Consider the following 15,963-nt stretch of genomic DNA (forward strand, 5'->3'; position numbering starts at 1 on the left):
GTTGCACCAGCTTGCATTCCCACCAACAGTGTAGGAGGGTTCCCCTTTCTCCGCATCCTGGCCAGCATCTGTCATTTCCTGACTTGTTAATTTTAGCCATTCTGACTGGTGTGAGGTGATATCTCATTGTGGTTTTGATTTGTATTTCCCTGATGCCGAGTGATGTGGAGCACTTTTTCATGTGTCTGTTGGCCATCTGGATGTCTTCTTTGCAGAAATGTCTGTTCATGTCCTCTGCCCATTTCTTGATTGGATTATTTGTTCTTTGGGTGTTGAGTTTGCTAAGTTCTTTATAGATTTTGGACACTAGCCCTTTATCTGATATGTCATTTGCAAATATCTTCTCCCATTCTGTCCGTTGTCTTTTGGTTTTGGTAACTGTTTCCTTTGCTGTGCAAAAGCTTTTGATCTTGATAAAATCCCAATAGTTGATTTTTGCTCTTGCTTCCCTTGCCTTTGGCGATATTCCTAGGAAGATGTTGCTGTGGCTGAGGTCAAAGAGGTTGCTGCCTGTGTTCTCCTCAAGGATTTTGATAGATTCCTTTCTCACATTGAGATCCTTCATCCATTTTGAGTCTATTTTCGTGTGTGGTGTAAGGAAATGATCCAATTTCATTTTTCTGCATGTGGCTGTCCAATTTCCCCAACACCATTTATTGAAGAGTCTGTCTTTTTTCCATTGGACATTCTTTCCTGCTTTGTCGAAGATCAGTTGACCATAGAGTTGAGGGTCTATTTCTGGGCTCTCTATTCTGTTCCATTGATCTATGTGTCTGTTTTTGTGCCAGTACCATGCTGTCTTGATGATGACAGCTTTGTAATAGAGCTTGAAGTCCGGAATTGTGATGCCACCGACTTTGGCTTTCTTTTTCAATATTCCTTTGGCTACTCAAGGTCTTTTCTGGTTCCATATAAATTTTAGGATTATTTGTTCCATTTCTTTGAAAAAAATGGATGGTACTTTGATAGGAATTGCATTAAATGTGTAGATTGCTTTAGGTAGCATAGACATTTTCACAATATTTATTCTTCCAATCCAGGAGCATGGAACATTTTTCCATTACTTTGTGTCTTCCTCAATTTCTTTCATGAGTACTTTATAGTTTTCTGTGTATAGATTCTTAGTCTCTTTGGTTAGGTTTATTCCTAGGTATCTTATAGTTTTGGGTGCAATTGTAAATGGGATGGACTCCTTAATTTCTCTTCTGTCTTGTTGTTGGTGTAGAGAAATGCAACTGATTTCTGTGCATTGATTTTATATCCTGACACTTTACTGAATTCCTGTACAAGTTCTAGCAGTTTTGGAGTGGAGTCTTTTGGGTTTTCCACATATAGTATCATATCATCTGCAAAGAGTGATAGTTTGACTTCTTCTTTGCCGATTTGGATGCCTTTAATTTCCTTTTGTTGTCTGATTGCTGAGGCTAGGACTTCTAGTACTATGTTGAATAGCAGTGGTGATAACGGACATCCCTGCCGTGTTCCTGACCTTAGCGGAAAAGCTTTCAGTTTTTCTCCATTGAGAATGATATTTGCGGTGGGTTTTTCATAGATGGCTTTGATAATATTGAGGTATGTGCCGTCTATCCCTACACTTTGAAGAGTTTTGATCAGGAAGGGATGCTGTACTTTGTCAAATGCTTTTTCAGCATCTATGGAGAGTATCATATGGTTCTTGTTCTTTCTTTTATTAATGTGTTGTATCACATTGATTGATTTGCGGATGTTGAACCAGCCTTGCAGCCCTGGAATAAATCCCACTTGGTCGTGGTGAATAATCCTTTTAATGTACTGTTGAATCCTATTGGCTAGTATTTTGGCGAGAATTTTTGCATCTGTGTTCATCAAGGATATTGGTCTGTAGTTCTCTTTTTTGATGGGATCCTTGTCTAGTTTTAGGATCAAGGTGATGCTGGCCTCATAAAATTAGTTTGGAAGTTTTCCTTCCATTTCTATTTTTTGGAACAGTTTCAGGAGAATAGGAATTAGTTCTTCTTTAAATGTTTGGTAGAATTCCCCTAAAATGTACTCTTTTATAATGACTTCTTCCTCTTCCATGTCAGCAGTTGAGGAGAGAAAGAATTGAAAAGAGGGATTATGCTTCCACTCAAGATTGCACTGGAGGTTCTAGCCAAGGCAGTTAGGCAAGAAAGTGAGATAGAAGGCATCCAGGTTGGAAAGGAAGAAGTAAAACTGTCTCTTTTCGTAGATAACATTATATTATATACAGGAAATCCTAAGAATCATCCCTGCAAAAAACTCTTAGAACTAATCACAAGTTCAGTAAGGTTACAGGATACAAGATCAATAAATAAAAGTCCATTGTGTTTGGACAGCTATAAATAATCTGAAAACGAAATCAGGAAAACAAATTCATTTATAATAACATAAAAAATAATTAAATACTTAGGAATAAATTTAACACAGAAGTGTAACACATATATTGGAAACTACAAAACATTGCTAAAAGAAATTAAAGAAGAACCAAATAAATGGAAAAACATCTTGTAGTTCATGAGTTGGAAGACTGAAGATTGATAAAATGGCAGTACTCCCTATACTGACCTATGGAGCCAGTGTCAGAATTTCAGCTGCCTATTTTTTTTGCAGAAATGGACAAGCTGGGACGCCTGGGTGGCTCAGTTGGTTGAGCTGCTGCCTTCGGCTCAGGTCATGATCCCAGGGTCCTGGGATCGAGTCCCACATCGGGCTACTTGCTTGGCGGGGAGCCTGCTTCTCCCTCTGCCTCTGCCTGACACTCTGTCTGCCTCTGCTCCCACGTGCTCTCTCTCTCTAACAAATAAATAAAATCTTAAAAAAAAAAAAAATAGAAATGGACAAGCTGATCCTGAAGATCATACGGAAATTCAAGGGATCCAGAACGAATAGCTAAAACAGTCTTGAAGAATAACAAAGGGTGAGGACTCACCCTTCCCAATTCCAATACTTAGCACAGAGCTACAGTAATCACCACAGTGTGATACTGGCATAAGGACAGACATGTAGGCCAATGGAAGAAAATTGAAAGCCTAGAAACAAACTCTTCTTTCTTTTATGGTCAGTTGTTTTTGACGAGTGCCAAGACCATTCAATGAATGAAAGAATAGTCTTTTCAACAAATGGCCATGGGACAACTGGATATCCACATACAGAAGAATGAAATTAGAGCTTCTGCTTCATGCCACATACAAAAACCAACTCAACATGGATCAAAGACCCAAATGTAAGAGCGGAAACTATAAAATTATTAGACAAAAATCATAGGTATGCGTCTTCATGGCCTTTGGATTAGGCACCAGTTTCTTAAACTAAAGTACAAATGACCAAAAGGGGGGAAAAAAATCAATAAATTGGCCTTCATCAAAATTAAAAACTTTCATTTTTTCATTGTTTTTCATGTCTTTCATTGTTTTCATGTCTTTCATTGTTTCAAAGGGTTCCATCAAGAAAGTGAAAAGACAGCCCACAGAATGGGGGAAAATATTTGCAAATCATATATCTGAGGGGACTTGTATCTAGGATATATAAGAGACTCTTAGAGTTCTGTAATAAACAGACAAATAACTCAATTGGGCAAGGGGAGAAAAAATGGGAAAAGGATCTAAATAGACGTTGGAAAAAATGAATGGAATTGAATGTCAGGGGTGTGGGATCTTTTTTCTGGGGTGATGAAAATGTTCTGCAGTTGGGTACTGCTGATGGTTACACAGCCTTATGAGTATACTAAAACCAGTGAATTGTACTTTTTAAAAAAATGGCGAATTTTATGATATGTGAATTGTATCTTAATTTTTTTAAAAAAGAGGGATCTATGGAAATCATTGGATATTTTATAACATCTCATAACATCATCGCAGCTTTAGCAGGGTCGGTTAGCAATGCCTGAAGGAGAGATGGAAGGTGAAATTATGGCAGGAGGCAGCTGGTGTCCTCAAGGCACTGGGTGGGACCCAAGGCGCCACTTCTAGCACTGGAGGCCTGGAAGACATCTCCACTGTGTCTGTGGTGTAACCACGCACCTAGAGATGATTCACTTCCAAGAAAGCATCCCTCAAGCACAAGTATATATGCATGAGTGTGTGTGTGTGTGTATGTGAATTTGTTTCCACTAAATGCTCTACCTTCCATTTTTCTCTTAATAATACAATCCTCAGTGTTGTTCTGTTATCAACACATGTAGGTTTTTTCTAAATGTTCCACAACTCACTATGTAACTACCTGTTAACCATTGGACATCTTGGCGATTTCTATGTTTAGCTTTTCCAAACAATGCTCTGGTGAATGGTCTTCCTGTTACTGCACAGCCTGTTAAATAGAAGACCTAAATCGTACACTGTTGCCTGTGAGACTGGGTAGAGAGCTGTTCTCCCAACTACTCACCCTGTTTTCTATCCTGGTAGGTGTGGGACTGCAAAGCCAGGCAAGGCTCCACCCCCTGTGGCTTCCAGTCCCCAGCACCATGCCATCCTCCGCCCAGGAGGGAAAAGTCCTTCCTCAGCTCTCACAGACCCATTTGCTCCTCTTGGATTCATGAGATGAGCCCTTCCGCTGCCTCGGCACACAGCACCACACGTGCTGTTGGTGTTCAAAAAGTGCCTCTGGCCTCCGTTACAAGATGAAGCTGGTGTTTGTCTCATTTGCCTCCTTCCAGGAGGAATCATGGGGTTTTTTCAGGGAAGTACCAAAAGGTTTTCTCTTGCTCCCTTTTCTCCAAGTTCTTTGTATTCCTGTGTTCTGAAAGTGTGTGGCCGACTGACAGCTTGAGATTCGTTATGATCCCCCTTGCCTTTTTAACCTGGCTTATGAGGATGCGCACTCTGGCTTACCACATATGCACCTCTCCTTCACCCTCCCCCCCAGATTACAACACTGGAAACAGGATAAAGGAAGCAGTAAGAACTGCTTTAATCCTATATACTTGGGCTCAATCTCCCTTCGGTTATATGTGGTTGAGTAAACTTCAGTTAAGTTTCCTCTAGTTCATTTAGGTATTTGTTGGTTGGTTGGTTTTAATCAGAGTCACCCTTGATGCTCATTTGGCATGACCAAGGCTGCAGGGCAAACCTACTGACTCCATTGCAGGGAATAATGCTGGCTTACATCTAAATGCTGCAGCTGAGGGGCACCTGGGTGGCTCAGTTGATTAAGTGGCTGCCTTTGGCTTGGGTCATTATCTCAGGGTCCTGGGATCGAGGCCCTGCTCAGTGGAGAGCCTGCTTCTCCCTCTCCCTCTGCCTGCCACTATGCCTATTTGTGGTCTCTCTCTCTGTCAAAAAATAAATAAAATCTTTAAAAAAAAAATGCTGCAGCTGAAATTACTCTGGGCCATTTTATCTTCTAAAATCATAGAATATTAGGGTCAGAAATGACCTTTAAAGTGATTTCACCTAACCTCCCATATCCCTGAAAGCCAGCCACCCAGGTTCTACTGAAGATTTCCAGGCCAGTTCTCCCTATTCTAGAAAGCAGCAGTTTCCCTGTTGGGTACACTCATCTTACAGGGGCTTTCCTTGGACCGGGCTGGAACCTGCCAGCCTGTAAGACCCTTCAGGTCATCTCCTTTACCTCCCGAGTTGCATGGGATTTGCCTTGTTCTGCCCGAAACAAATCCACATATTTGAAGACCATGGTCTTTCCTTTCCTGGTCACTAGGTCACAAGTTTTGAAAATTCACCGTACATAACACAAGGTTGGGAGAACCCTTGCCTCCTTGGGTTTGGTCCTTTGTTGTCTTTGTTGACAGTAGCCTTCTCCAAATGTGACACCTGGACTGAACACAGCACTCAGTTTGAGGTTCAGCCTGTGAAGAATGCAATGGGACTGTTACTGCTTCTCTTATATGGCTGGGCCGGAAAAGAATGGACCAGCACCATTCAAGTTGGGTTCGCTCACACATACACCATATTTCATTTTTTAAACCACTATGATCTACCTTCTCATTGTGGTCTTACTGTCCCAACCCCCTCGCCTTTTTCTTTCTTTAGTAACATTCACTGAGTGGTTCCAATGTGCCAAACACTGTTCCAAGCACTCTATATATGTTATCTCATTTAGTCCTCAAAATGGCCCCATGAGACTGCTATTGGCTATCTTCCTTCCCGTGTGATAGATGAGGAGACCGATGCGTAGAGGTGTTAAGCTTTGGGCCACGTTTCCACAGCTAGTAAGTGGCAAGCCGGGATGAAAATAGAGGAAAGTATGGCTCCAGAGCCCAGTCTTGACCTCTGCTCCACACGTTGTCTGACCCCCTCCCAGCAGTCCTTCCCGCTACATTCTCATTGCTCCTGTTGAGCCCATCTACCAGTGTGGTTGTTATTTTGGAAGCCACATAAATCACCTCTGGCTGTATGATGAGTTTACAGACAATTTAATATACTAAGTCTTCTACATAGGCCAAGGCTTAATATTTTTAAGACCTCTGTCCTTATTAACAATTGTCATATTAATTTTCGATCTTCATTGCAGCCTGTGCTTGCTATTCTTGACCATGGATGCTTCAACCAGCTAGACTCCCAGCTTGGACTGAAATGCAAATCTGTTACACCAGAACATCATGATTCTTTGGGCTCAGCCCTAAGTACTGCTCCGTCCTGGTTCTAGCAAGTAATTAATGAACAGCCTTGAGTTCTGTTTTTTAACCTACAAACCATGAAACAACCACCGTACACTTACCACTTATACATCCATTCTGCCAGCTGCCCTGTAAAAGTCTGGGTGCATGATGCCCGCAGTGAATTTCTGCATGTGGCCTTCTAGATCTTATGCTAACTCCTGTAGTTCATCATCTTGTGTTCTAAGCACTCATGAACTGTTTGTTCAATAACTCAGTCTCAAATTTTGCCTTCCTTCCTCTTATCCTCTCTTCCTTGGCAAATCAGAAGAGCATTGGTCTGTCCCCACCAGTCCCTTCCCCATTCATTGTCTCCATGATGGTACTCCCAGAGGTTTGTATTGCCTGTGGAAGCTTTCAGAGCTATGGCAGGTCAGAACTCTGGAAGGGAGTCCCCTTCCCCTGTCCTAGGCATCAGTTCCCACAGAACAATGCTCACTCCGCCATGTACATCATTCTCCCTAGCGGGAAGGTTGGAGCAAAGTCGGAGTCAGGTAGTTATGTTGGTTCTATCACCTCTTAACAGCTGGTCTTCTTTATGTTCTGAACATGATTTCTAAAGCCCCTTTCGTTGTCCTGGACATTCTCCATTAGCATCAGTTCATTTTGACTTTTTACCTTCTTGGCAAGGATTTTACAGCTTCTCGGCTCTTGTATTTATCTTTGGGTTTTTGTTTTTTGTTTTTTTTTCTTTCTCCAGCATAACCCCCTCGCCCCCCCGCTTCCATCTTTTGAACATATCCTCTGAAAATTCACCTTAGGGAAACATCCTGCGCAGTCATAGTGGGGTCTGTGCCCTCTATTTTCTTCTCATCTCCTTTGAAAACATGTCCAGATTCTCCCTTGCTATGTTGAATATGGTAATATATAGCTCAGACCATTATATTCATCTGTTCTTTGTTTTTTCTCTGGGATTATGTTTCTTAGGAATATCTTATTTATGACCACTCAAAACCTGAGGACTGTTTTGGTTTTGTACTGATGCTCATTACCTCCTACTTTTCTGAATTTCATCTTTCACGTTCCTACGCTGCTTATCAAAATTTGTGGACTGTTCGTGTTTTCTACAGTTCTGCTAACTACAGAATCTTTCCTTGTCACCTTCTTCAGCAGCTGACATCTCCAACCACTGGCTCCTTTCACCGTCAGGGGACAGAATATACCGTTGTCACTTTCCTCTGGCTCCTCAGAGGGAAGCCTCCTTCTGTCTTATATCATCTCAGCAATTGCCTTTTTCAACACCAGAGCAATACCTGCTGTGTCGGTGACAGGATAATGGTCCCTGACGGGGAAGAAGTTTCAGGCTGGATAACTGTTAAATCCATTGTGAAAAGCACACAGATAATCAAACTTGCCAAACAGTAGCCCTGACACGATACAATGTCATTTATTAAAGATGTGCATGACTATCTCTCCTTCTCTCTGGTAGTCAGGTCAGTGGCAAGGAGGCATATTTTACAGAGGGGAACATTGTTGCAAGAACTAATGGAGGATATAATTGATTCCTGTACTTCGAATCATTCCGCCTTCCTTTTCCTTTTTTTTTTTTTTTTTTTTATACCTGGAAATGTAGTATAATCTTCTCACAGAGTGGTGTGGACTGTGGGCATGGGTGTCAGGAATCTGCCCACGCCTCGCTCTCTAGAACTTTAGGCAACACCTGAAATTTGTTCTTTCTTTCTGTTTGTTTTCTGATGATTCAGCAGGGAGCAGCTTAAAAGACCAACCCCTGAAGGGTTTAAACTCAAAGTTCGGTTTCACAAAGAAGGGCACAAGGGCTCATGTATATGCCACGTCTTCTTTAAAATACTTATTTTGGAATGATTTTAGGCTAACAAGAAATTACTAAAATAAGAGGTCCTGTATACTCTTCACCCAGCTTCCCGTGAGAATAGGTAGCGCTGCAGAGTGAGGTCTTGTGCATGGTTTCTCCTGTCAGAGGCAGGGTCAGCGGCATTCCCTGAACTCCACTCAGAACGTGTGATGATCAAAACAGCAGCATATTCATGCTGTGCTTACAAAATGCTAACAGGAGCTCTGGCAAAGTGCTGTTGGGTGCTACGGCAGCCTGATGAGGTGTCATGGTCACGACCACTATCCCCTTTCCACAGACGAAGGATCGGGCTTCATGAAGTTGTGTGTTTCATATGGTACTTAAGTGGCAGAGTCAAGATTCACCCCAAACTCTTTTTTTTTTTAAAGATTTTATTTATTTATTTGAGAGAGAGACAGTGAGAGAGAGCGTGAGTGAGGAGAAGGTCAGAGGGAGAAGCAGACTCCCCGTGGAGCTGGGAGCCCGATGTGGGACTCGATCCTGGGACTCTGGGATCATCACCTGAGCCGAAGGCAGTCGTCCAACCAACTGAGCCACCCAGGCGTCCCAAGATTCACCCCAAACTCTTAACCGGGGTGTCGGATTGCTTTCCCCATAGGTCTCACCTGTGTACTTAGGGCTCAGCTAAGTACCGTGAGACCCGTTTCTGCACAAGGGTACTATTGAACTTCCTCCGTCGTGGTGGGGTGAGTGAGGACCTGCTCTTGGCCCTTCACGCCGTGTGCTTCAGCCATGATTGAGAGACAGACAAGTGTGTTGAATCACAGAAAGGATATTGTCTCGTTTCTTTCTGTCTCATGTCCGGGATGCTTAGTCTCTGGCTCAGGCACTAGAGTAGCGAATTTATAGATGAAGATATCTTGTGGCTCTCGCTTCTGCTGACAAGAGGTAGGAGATTCAGAATGCTGGCAGACGGCCCGTTGGGGCTGTGGCAGAGCCAAAGGTGTTCGGACCCAAGCGGACACACCTGAGCACCTTCCTGAGGCATTTTCCCAAATCCCACCTTTGGTGACCCTCCTGCAGAATCAGTCCTTTCTTCGGGAGGTTTGATTCTAAGTCAGATCACTGTGTATCAAATACCACTGCTATCTGACAGCTCTTTCGATGTCCATATTGCTTCTGAGCACAGTGGAAGAGTAAGAAGGCAGGAAGGGAAAGGTCATGCTAATCTTGGTTGTTAGAGTTGGTGCCAGGTACAACAGAAACCAGGGGCATTTAAGCACAAACGACCTTGGTAACTTGATCTCTCACATTCCATGTATTCCAGCCACAGGAATAAACACTGGTGTGTAAGTTCAAGAGATGCTTAACACTTTTGTGTTTACAGAGTGCTTCCAAATGATCTGAGCCTCCTCACACTCTCTGTAGGTAAGGAGCTGAGCTTTGGGGAGGGTAAACAACTTTTCTCAGTTTCTCCACTTCTCTCTGGCACAGCCACTCTGGGGGCTGGGGTCTTGGGGAGGTCTCGGTGTTCAGCAAGGACTTCGGTGTTCCATGAACTTGGGTTCCAGCCTCAACTCTGCCACTAATTAGCTTTGTGGTCTTTTCCAGGTCTCACTTTCCAGTGCTTTAAATGGGCATAATCATAGTACCTGCCCCAGCAGGTTCTTCGGAGGGTAGGACAGGATATATGTAGGAAGAGCTTGGCAGAGTACCTGGCACTGGGGAATAACAGGAAGTGGGAGCTGATAGTAATAGTTCAGTTCTTCATCCATTAGGAATGAATCTGGCTATAATTAATAGACTAGTAAAGCAATCTTGACTTAAACAAATGAGAGTTCCTTTACTTAGACAATAAAAGGTTTGAAGGTAGTCAGTCTTGGGCTGGCCAACAGCTGAATGATCATTAAAGACTTTACTTTCTTTCGTTTGATGGATTCTGGTCTCCATAGCGTAGTGACTTACTGTCTCCTGGTTGCAAGGTGGCTGCTGTGCCTCCATTTACCAATCATACTTCTGTCTATTGTAAGGAAAGCAAAAGCTTTCCCAGAACCCCATCTCAACTACAGTAGATGTCTGCTTTTGTCTCATTGGCCTGGACCATGCCTTTTGACTATTCATAGCTGCCGAGACACTTGGAAATTGAGCATTTTGCTTTTCAGATTTAATTGTATAAGAGGCAAGAAAGAAGGTAGATGAGAATGGGGCTGGGCCAGGTGTCTGTGTCTGCCACAGTTCTTTCTGCCTCTCCTGGCATCATTTAAAATACATACTGAAAAAAAAAAACCATACTTCACTAGTGCTCAGGTGCTCAGAGGGCTTAGTTAATCCTCGTCTTATGTTCATGGTACGTGAACAGCAAAGCTCCTTTCCTAGACTAATTCTCTTTCATTCTTCACAAAACATGTACTGCTTTGCATGCATCTATTTTTTCTTAACTTTCTGATCTAAATGTTACGTACATAAAGTACATAGGTATTTCTAGATGGCTCAGCAGATTTTTATTCTGTATCCTTGTGAAAGCAGCACTGAGATCAATATATAGAACATTCCCAGTATCTCAGAAACCTTCCTCTTTTTCCCTGCTCTGTCAGTACTCACCCCCAAGGATAACCATTATTCTGGTTATTCTGGTCTCTGTCCCCATCAGTCTCTTTTGCCTGTTCCTTGACCATAATTATTTAAATGGAGTCATACATTGGCATGTTGTCTTTCTGGGCAAGTCATCTGTTTTTGCATGAAGGGGGAATTGATTTGTTTCCTGCTTTGTGTCCGTGCTTTGTCTCTCTGCCTAGACCTGGAATGAGAGGCATCACGAGAGATGGAGTAGCACAGAAATGGAAGTCACCTTTTTCCCATTCACGGAGTATTTTTCCTTGTAAAAACCACTCCCTTAGATTTCTTATAAAGCTTCCCTGCACACTGCTCTCTCCAGCTCGACGCCTACTTTAAAAGGAATCTTTTGGGGACTTGTATATTTGCCTTGGATGCTGTCAGCCTTAAAGAATTTTCTTGAGCACTTCTTCATTTGGAGAAGGTGAAAGAAGAAAGAGAGGGACGCTTTCTGGAAGGACATATTTAGGCAAAGGGGAAAAAAGCACCAGCAACAGGCGTCACTAGGAACTTGAGCTAGAAGCCAACCTTTGGAGCCGAGATTTACGTCGGTCCTCTGTGTCCCTCCCCTTCTGATGGTCTCAGTACAAAGCTTAAGGCATAAGAGGCTCACAGCAAGTCTGTTCCTCTTGGGGCTGGGAAAGCTGGTTTGGATTTAGGCTGACTGAGAAGCCGTCCTTCTGCCAGGGCTGTGGGTGGTGGACTTTGCCTGTCAACGCCAGGGTGGTTTTCTTCAGAAAAACCCTTAGTCCCAGGACACACTGGAGAGCAGGAATAAAGCTGGTGCTTTTCAATGGAGTCTTAAATGAAGATGAAAGAGACTAGTTATCGTTGCAAGTATGGTCATGTATGTAAGTCAGGGATCAAGCACAAAAATGGAAACTATGCAGTTAGCTCTGGTGGCCGGTTGTTGTCTCTGCTTTAGGAATCTGCTGGTCCCGTGCCTTCTTTCTGGTGAGATAACCTAGAATACTCTGCAGAGACCTAATCAGAGGTTCTGGCTAGAACACACTGCAGAGGTCCTGACTGGCAAGGTGGGCCATCTTCAGGCACTTCCATTTGGGTCCAGCATTGCCACACGTTGGTATCTGTGACCATATGGAATTAAGTGGATGGGCCACTGAAACCCATTGCCTCTAACATCGGATGAACAACCTTGAATTTAGCAGTATTAATTGCTAACAAATTTAGACTATCCTATTAAGTTTATTGAGTAATTTTTGTAGCTCTGGCCCTTGCTAGGGGCTTTGTATAGTATCTCAGTTATTCCCCACAGGAACAGGGGAGTTGGGTGGGATTATTCCCCATTTGCACATGAGTCAATTGAGGATAAGATAATTTAAGTAATCTGCCAGTGGGGTTGAGATTCAGCACCGGTTCTCTTGGATTCTGAAGGCCACGTACCTTGTGACACCACACTACTTTTGAAAAATAAGCTCCCGCCCTTTCTGACGTGCCGCTCCGCTGGTCAGCTCTTGCCTCTCCTCACCCCAAATCATACTCTTCAGTCTGTCTGTCCAGTTAACGACTGGTTTTAGAACAGCTGAAAGCTGTAAACACCTTGTCGCTCATTTAGATTTTCACTAGTTGTTGAAGCTTCATTATTACCCAATTATATTTTTTAAAGGAATTTTTAAAAAATACTTAAAGTGATAGGGTCACCTGGGTGGTGCAGTTGGTTAAACGTCCGACTCTTGGTTTTGGTTCAGGTCACGATCTCAGGGTCATGAGATCGAGCCCCGCAATCGTGCTCTGTGCTCAGCCGGGAGTCTGCTTAAGACTCTCACCTTCTCCCTCTGCCCCTTACCCCCAGCTCTTCTCTCTCTCTCAAATAAAAAGATAAATCTTAAAAAAGAATACTTAAAGCTATAGAGCAAAATGGAAAGCACCCTGATAGGTAAAAGTAGACATTGGTTACAATGCTGATGTCACCATGACTCAAAACAAGCTATGAGACTTGGGTTGCAGACTTATTTCTGTGTGCCTCAGTTCCCCTCATTTGTGAAAGGAACAGGTTAAAGTGTATGCTGTTAATGCCTCTACCTGTTCTGAAAACATGGGCTGCTATGACTTTTGTTTTTGCTTTTGATATTCTAAAATGGCTTCAGGGGCACCTGGGTGGCTCAGTGGGTTAAGCCTCTGCCTTCAGCTCAGGTCAAGATCACAGGGTCCTGGGATCAAGTCCCACATCGGGCTTTCTGCTCAGCGGGGGGCCTGCTTCCCCCTCTCTCTCTCTGCCTGCCTTTCTGCCTACTTGTGATCTGTCAAATAAATAAATAAAATCTTTAAAAAAAATAAAATAAAAAATAAAATAAAATGGCTTCAGAGTACAAATATTTCTTAAACTTTAACTGCTTAAATGCAAATTGAGAGAAGTGGATAACATTGGGGCTTTCAGAAATTTTTTTTTAAAGATATTAGTTCCTTGCCCTTCTGAGTAAAGCTGTGTTTTCCATTGCATTTCCCAGTCCATCAGTCCCACTAAAAGAAAAGCCCTTAGGTTCTTAAATAATTCATATTGGGACTCAGATTCCTTGAGGGTCTGGAAAGCTTTCATCTTGGATAAGATGATGTAAAATATTGCCAATAGTCAACCTCAGGTTGCCAACCCAAATATAAATCCCTCCTTGTTTAATATATGAATTTATAATATAAACTGTTTTAAATTATACCTGGTACAATTGAATAGACCTCAGACACTGTTGACCAACTTTGAAAATAAGAAATAAGATGATATTAGGATCTAATTATGAAAAATGTGCATACTGAAACAAAATTTTAACCGCATCATTTTAGACCCAATAAAGAGAAAACTGGCCATGTGAGTGACTCAGGATCTTCTGTCATCAAACACGGGCTCAATCCCGAGAAGGTCTTCATGCAGGTTCATTACCTAAAGGTAAGTGCATCAAAGGGGCAGAAGCCAGTTGTTATGGGAGAATACTGTTCAGGTTATACATATAAACATATAAATAGGGCTGGGGCACAACAAAGAGGCTTTCCACATTGTAATGTCATTTGACTGGGCAGGTATCTGAGAGTCCAGAATTTAAAACACTCCATACCCCCAAAATGATGCATGAATACAGTTTCCCAGCCCTGTACTTCCCTTCTCTCTGTTTCATGTCAGTTTTGAAGAGCAGAATCTTGAAATTGCTGTTAGGTTCCAAGTGGACAACAGAAGGAATAAGGAAATATTTTATGTTGCGAAGGCTTTTCCTGCTAGCTGAGGGAGACAGGAGCTGGGCCCCTCCTCACTTTTGGTCCACGATAGACATCAGGCTTCATGTAAACTGAGGAAAACTGAGATGGTGATACCATTAACAGAAGGGTTGAAAGCAAAATAGTCATTCCCTAATTTCCAGGTCCAGCCTTACTGGGAAGAATCTGAAGGGCAGCCCCTTACAGGTCAGGCAGAACATTCTCTATGTGCAAAAAGCACTGGTGGGAGGTTAGAGTTGGCTGCATAGTAAGTAGCTTTCTCATGAACCCATGATAGACATCCTTTTTTTCCCTTCCTTTCTTCTAGGGCTATTTCCTTCTCCGGTTCCTTGCCCAAAGACTTGGAGATGAGACCTATTTTGCATTTTTAAGAAAATATGTGCACACATTTCATGGGCAGTTGATCCTTTCCCAGGTAATTTGTGAGTCGTCATGAGTCCATGATATATAATTGGGGGGTATGTGGCGAGTGGGGACTAGTATCAAAAAGTATCAAAAGTATCAAAAAGTAGGGAGAAGATTTACAATTTAATGCACTAAGAAAAGTATGGAGTTAATGAGGTGAATACAGGGAAGTGTTGTTTCGGGGAGGGGGATCTCCCTATAGCTTTGGGACAGACTGTAACCCAAAGCTGTCCTGTGCACAGGGATGTGGATAGTCTCACCTTACGTGACCTTAAAAACAAAAACAATGCAAGCCTGCTCTTCCCTCTATCTGGAATGATTTTTGCAAGGTTGGCTTCTTCTTATCCTTTTGTCTTAGCTTGAATACCATAATCTCAGAGTCACCCCTGCTGAACAGATAATGTACCCGCCATGTTATTTTTGCCCTTTGCCCTTTTCATTGCCTTCATTGTCATTGCCATGATTCATAATTATATTGTCATTGGTGGATCCATTTGTTCTTTTTCTATCTCCTCCATTCTGTGCATGAGCTCAACAAGGTCAGACCATGCTCTTTATCTCACCACCAATATACAATTGGCATACCGTATGTGTGGCGTACATATTCAGTGAACGAATTGATTAATAACAAGATACACTGAAATATTCAGACAGCCTGGCCCCCAAACTATCAGAGAGAGACAGTCAGCTTATACTGATGTCGGGCCAAGCTGCACATAGCGAGAAAGTTCGCAAAGAGAGAGAGGCTCTGAAAACAGTGCTCATAACTGACAGAATAGAGGATGCAGCCTCAACACAGATTGGTCCACTGGGTGTTCTTGACATTTGACAGTGGTGCTCATACAGTTTTGAAGTCGTGTTGTCCACAGTGTTAGATGTGACATATGGGTGTGTACAGCCTGAACACATACGGTGGGAGTAGCATGAGTGTAACAAGACTATTCCTTGCCCCTACATTCTTTTTTTCTTTTGGCTGGGGGGAAAGGGGGACCTTCCTAAACATATATTTGGAAAGGCATTTTGAAAATAGGCTCAGAAGTTTTACATGCTTGGTAGACCAATTAGCCCAAACTCCCACTGGCTAAAACCACTGTGCACTGAACTACTGCAGTGTTAAATGAGCACGTTGCCCATCCCTTGACTTCTGAGGTGCTGATGTCAACTTCCCGTTGGAACACTTAGTGCCCTGTCTACCAGGTCGCTCAGGTTTTCTTTTGTTTATCTTTTCTGAACAGCAGATTTATTTGTTTTTCATGACAGCTTTATAGAGATAAAATCCATATGCCATAAATTTCACCCTTTTAAAGTGTACAAGTCAGTGGTTTCAGTATATGCATGA

General features: G+C 42.6%; 1 protein-coding gene across 20 annotated transcripts in view; it reads left to right on the top strand.

Moving 5' to 3' along the window:
- AOPEP (aminopeptidase O (putative)) overlaps nt 1-15,963 on the top strand; it is a 346,305-nt gene that overhangs the window by 207,017 nt on the left and 123,325 nt on the right. For 19 of the 20 annotated variants that reach the window (XR_007122249.1, XR_007122248.1, XR_007122247.1 and 16 more), the window contains exons 8-9: nt 13,794-13,896; nt 14,527-14,634. Coding sequence is in view for 11 of the 20 variants with exons in the window: in XM_047699687.1 (XP_047555643.1) it covers nt 13,794-13,896; nt 14,527-14,634 (211 nt within the window). In the remaining 9 variants the exon portion in view is untranslated. Of the gene's footprint in view, nt 1-2,831; nt 3,072-13,793; nt 13,897-14,526; nt 14,635-15,963 lie in introns of those variants that run through there. The other variant, XM_047699690.1, reaches the window with a different exon arrangement.

This window comes from Lutra lutra, chromosome 13, assembly GCF_902655055.1.
Source record: "Lutra lutra chromosome 13, mLutLut1.2, whole genome shotgun sequence".
Taxonomy (NCBI): domain Eukaryota; kingdom Metazoa; phylum Chordata; class Mammalia; order Carnivora; family Mustelidae; genus Lutra; species Lutra lutra.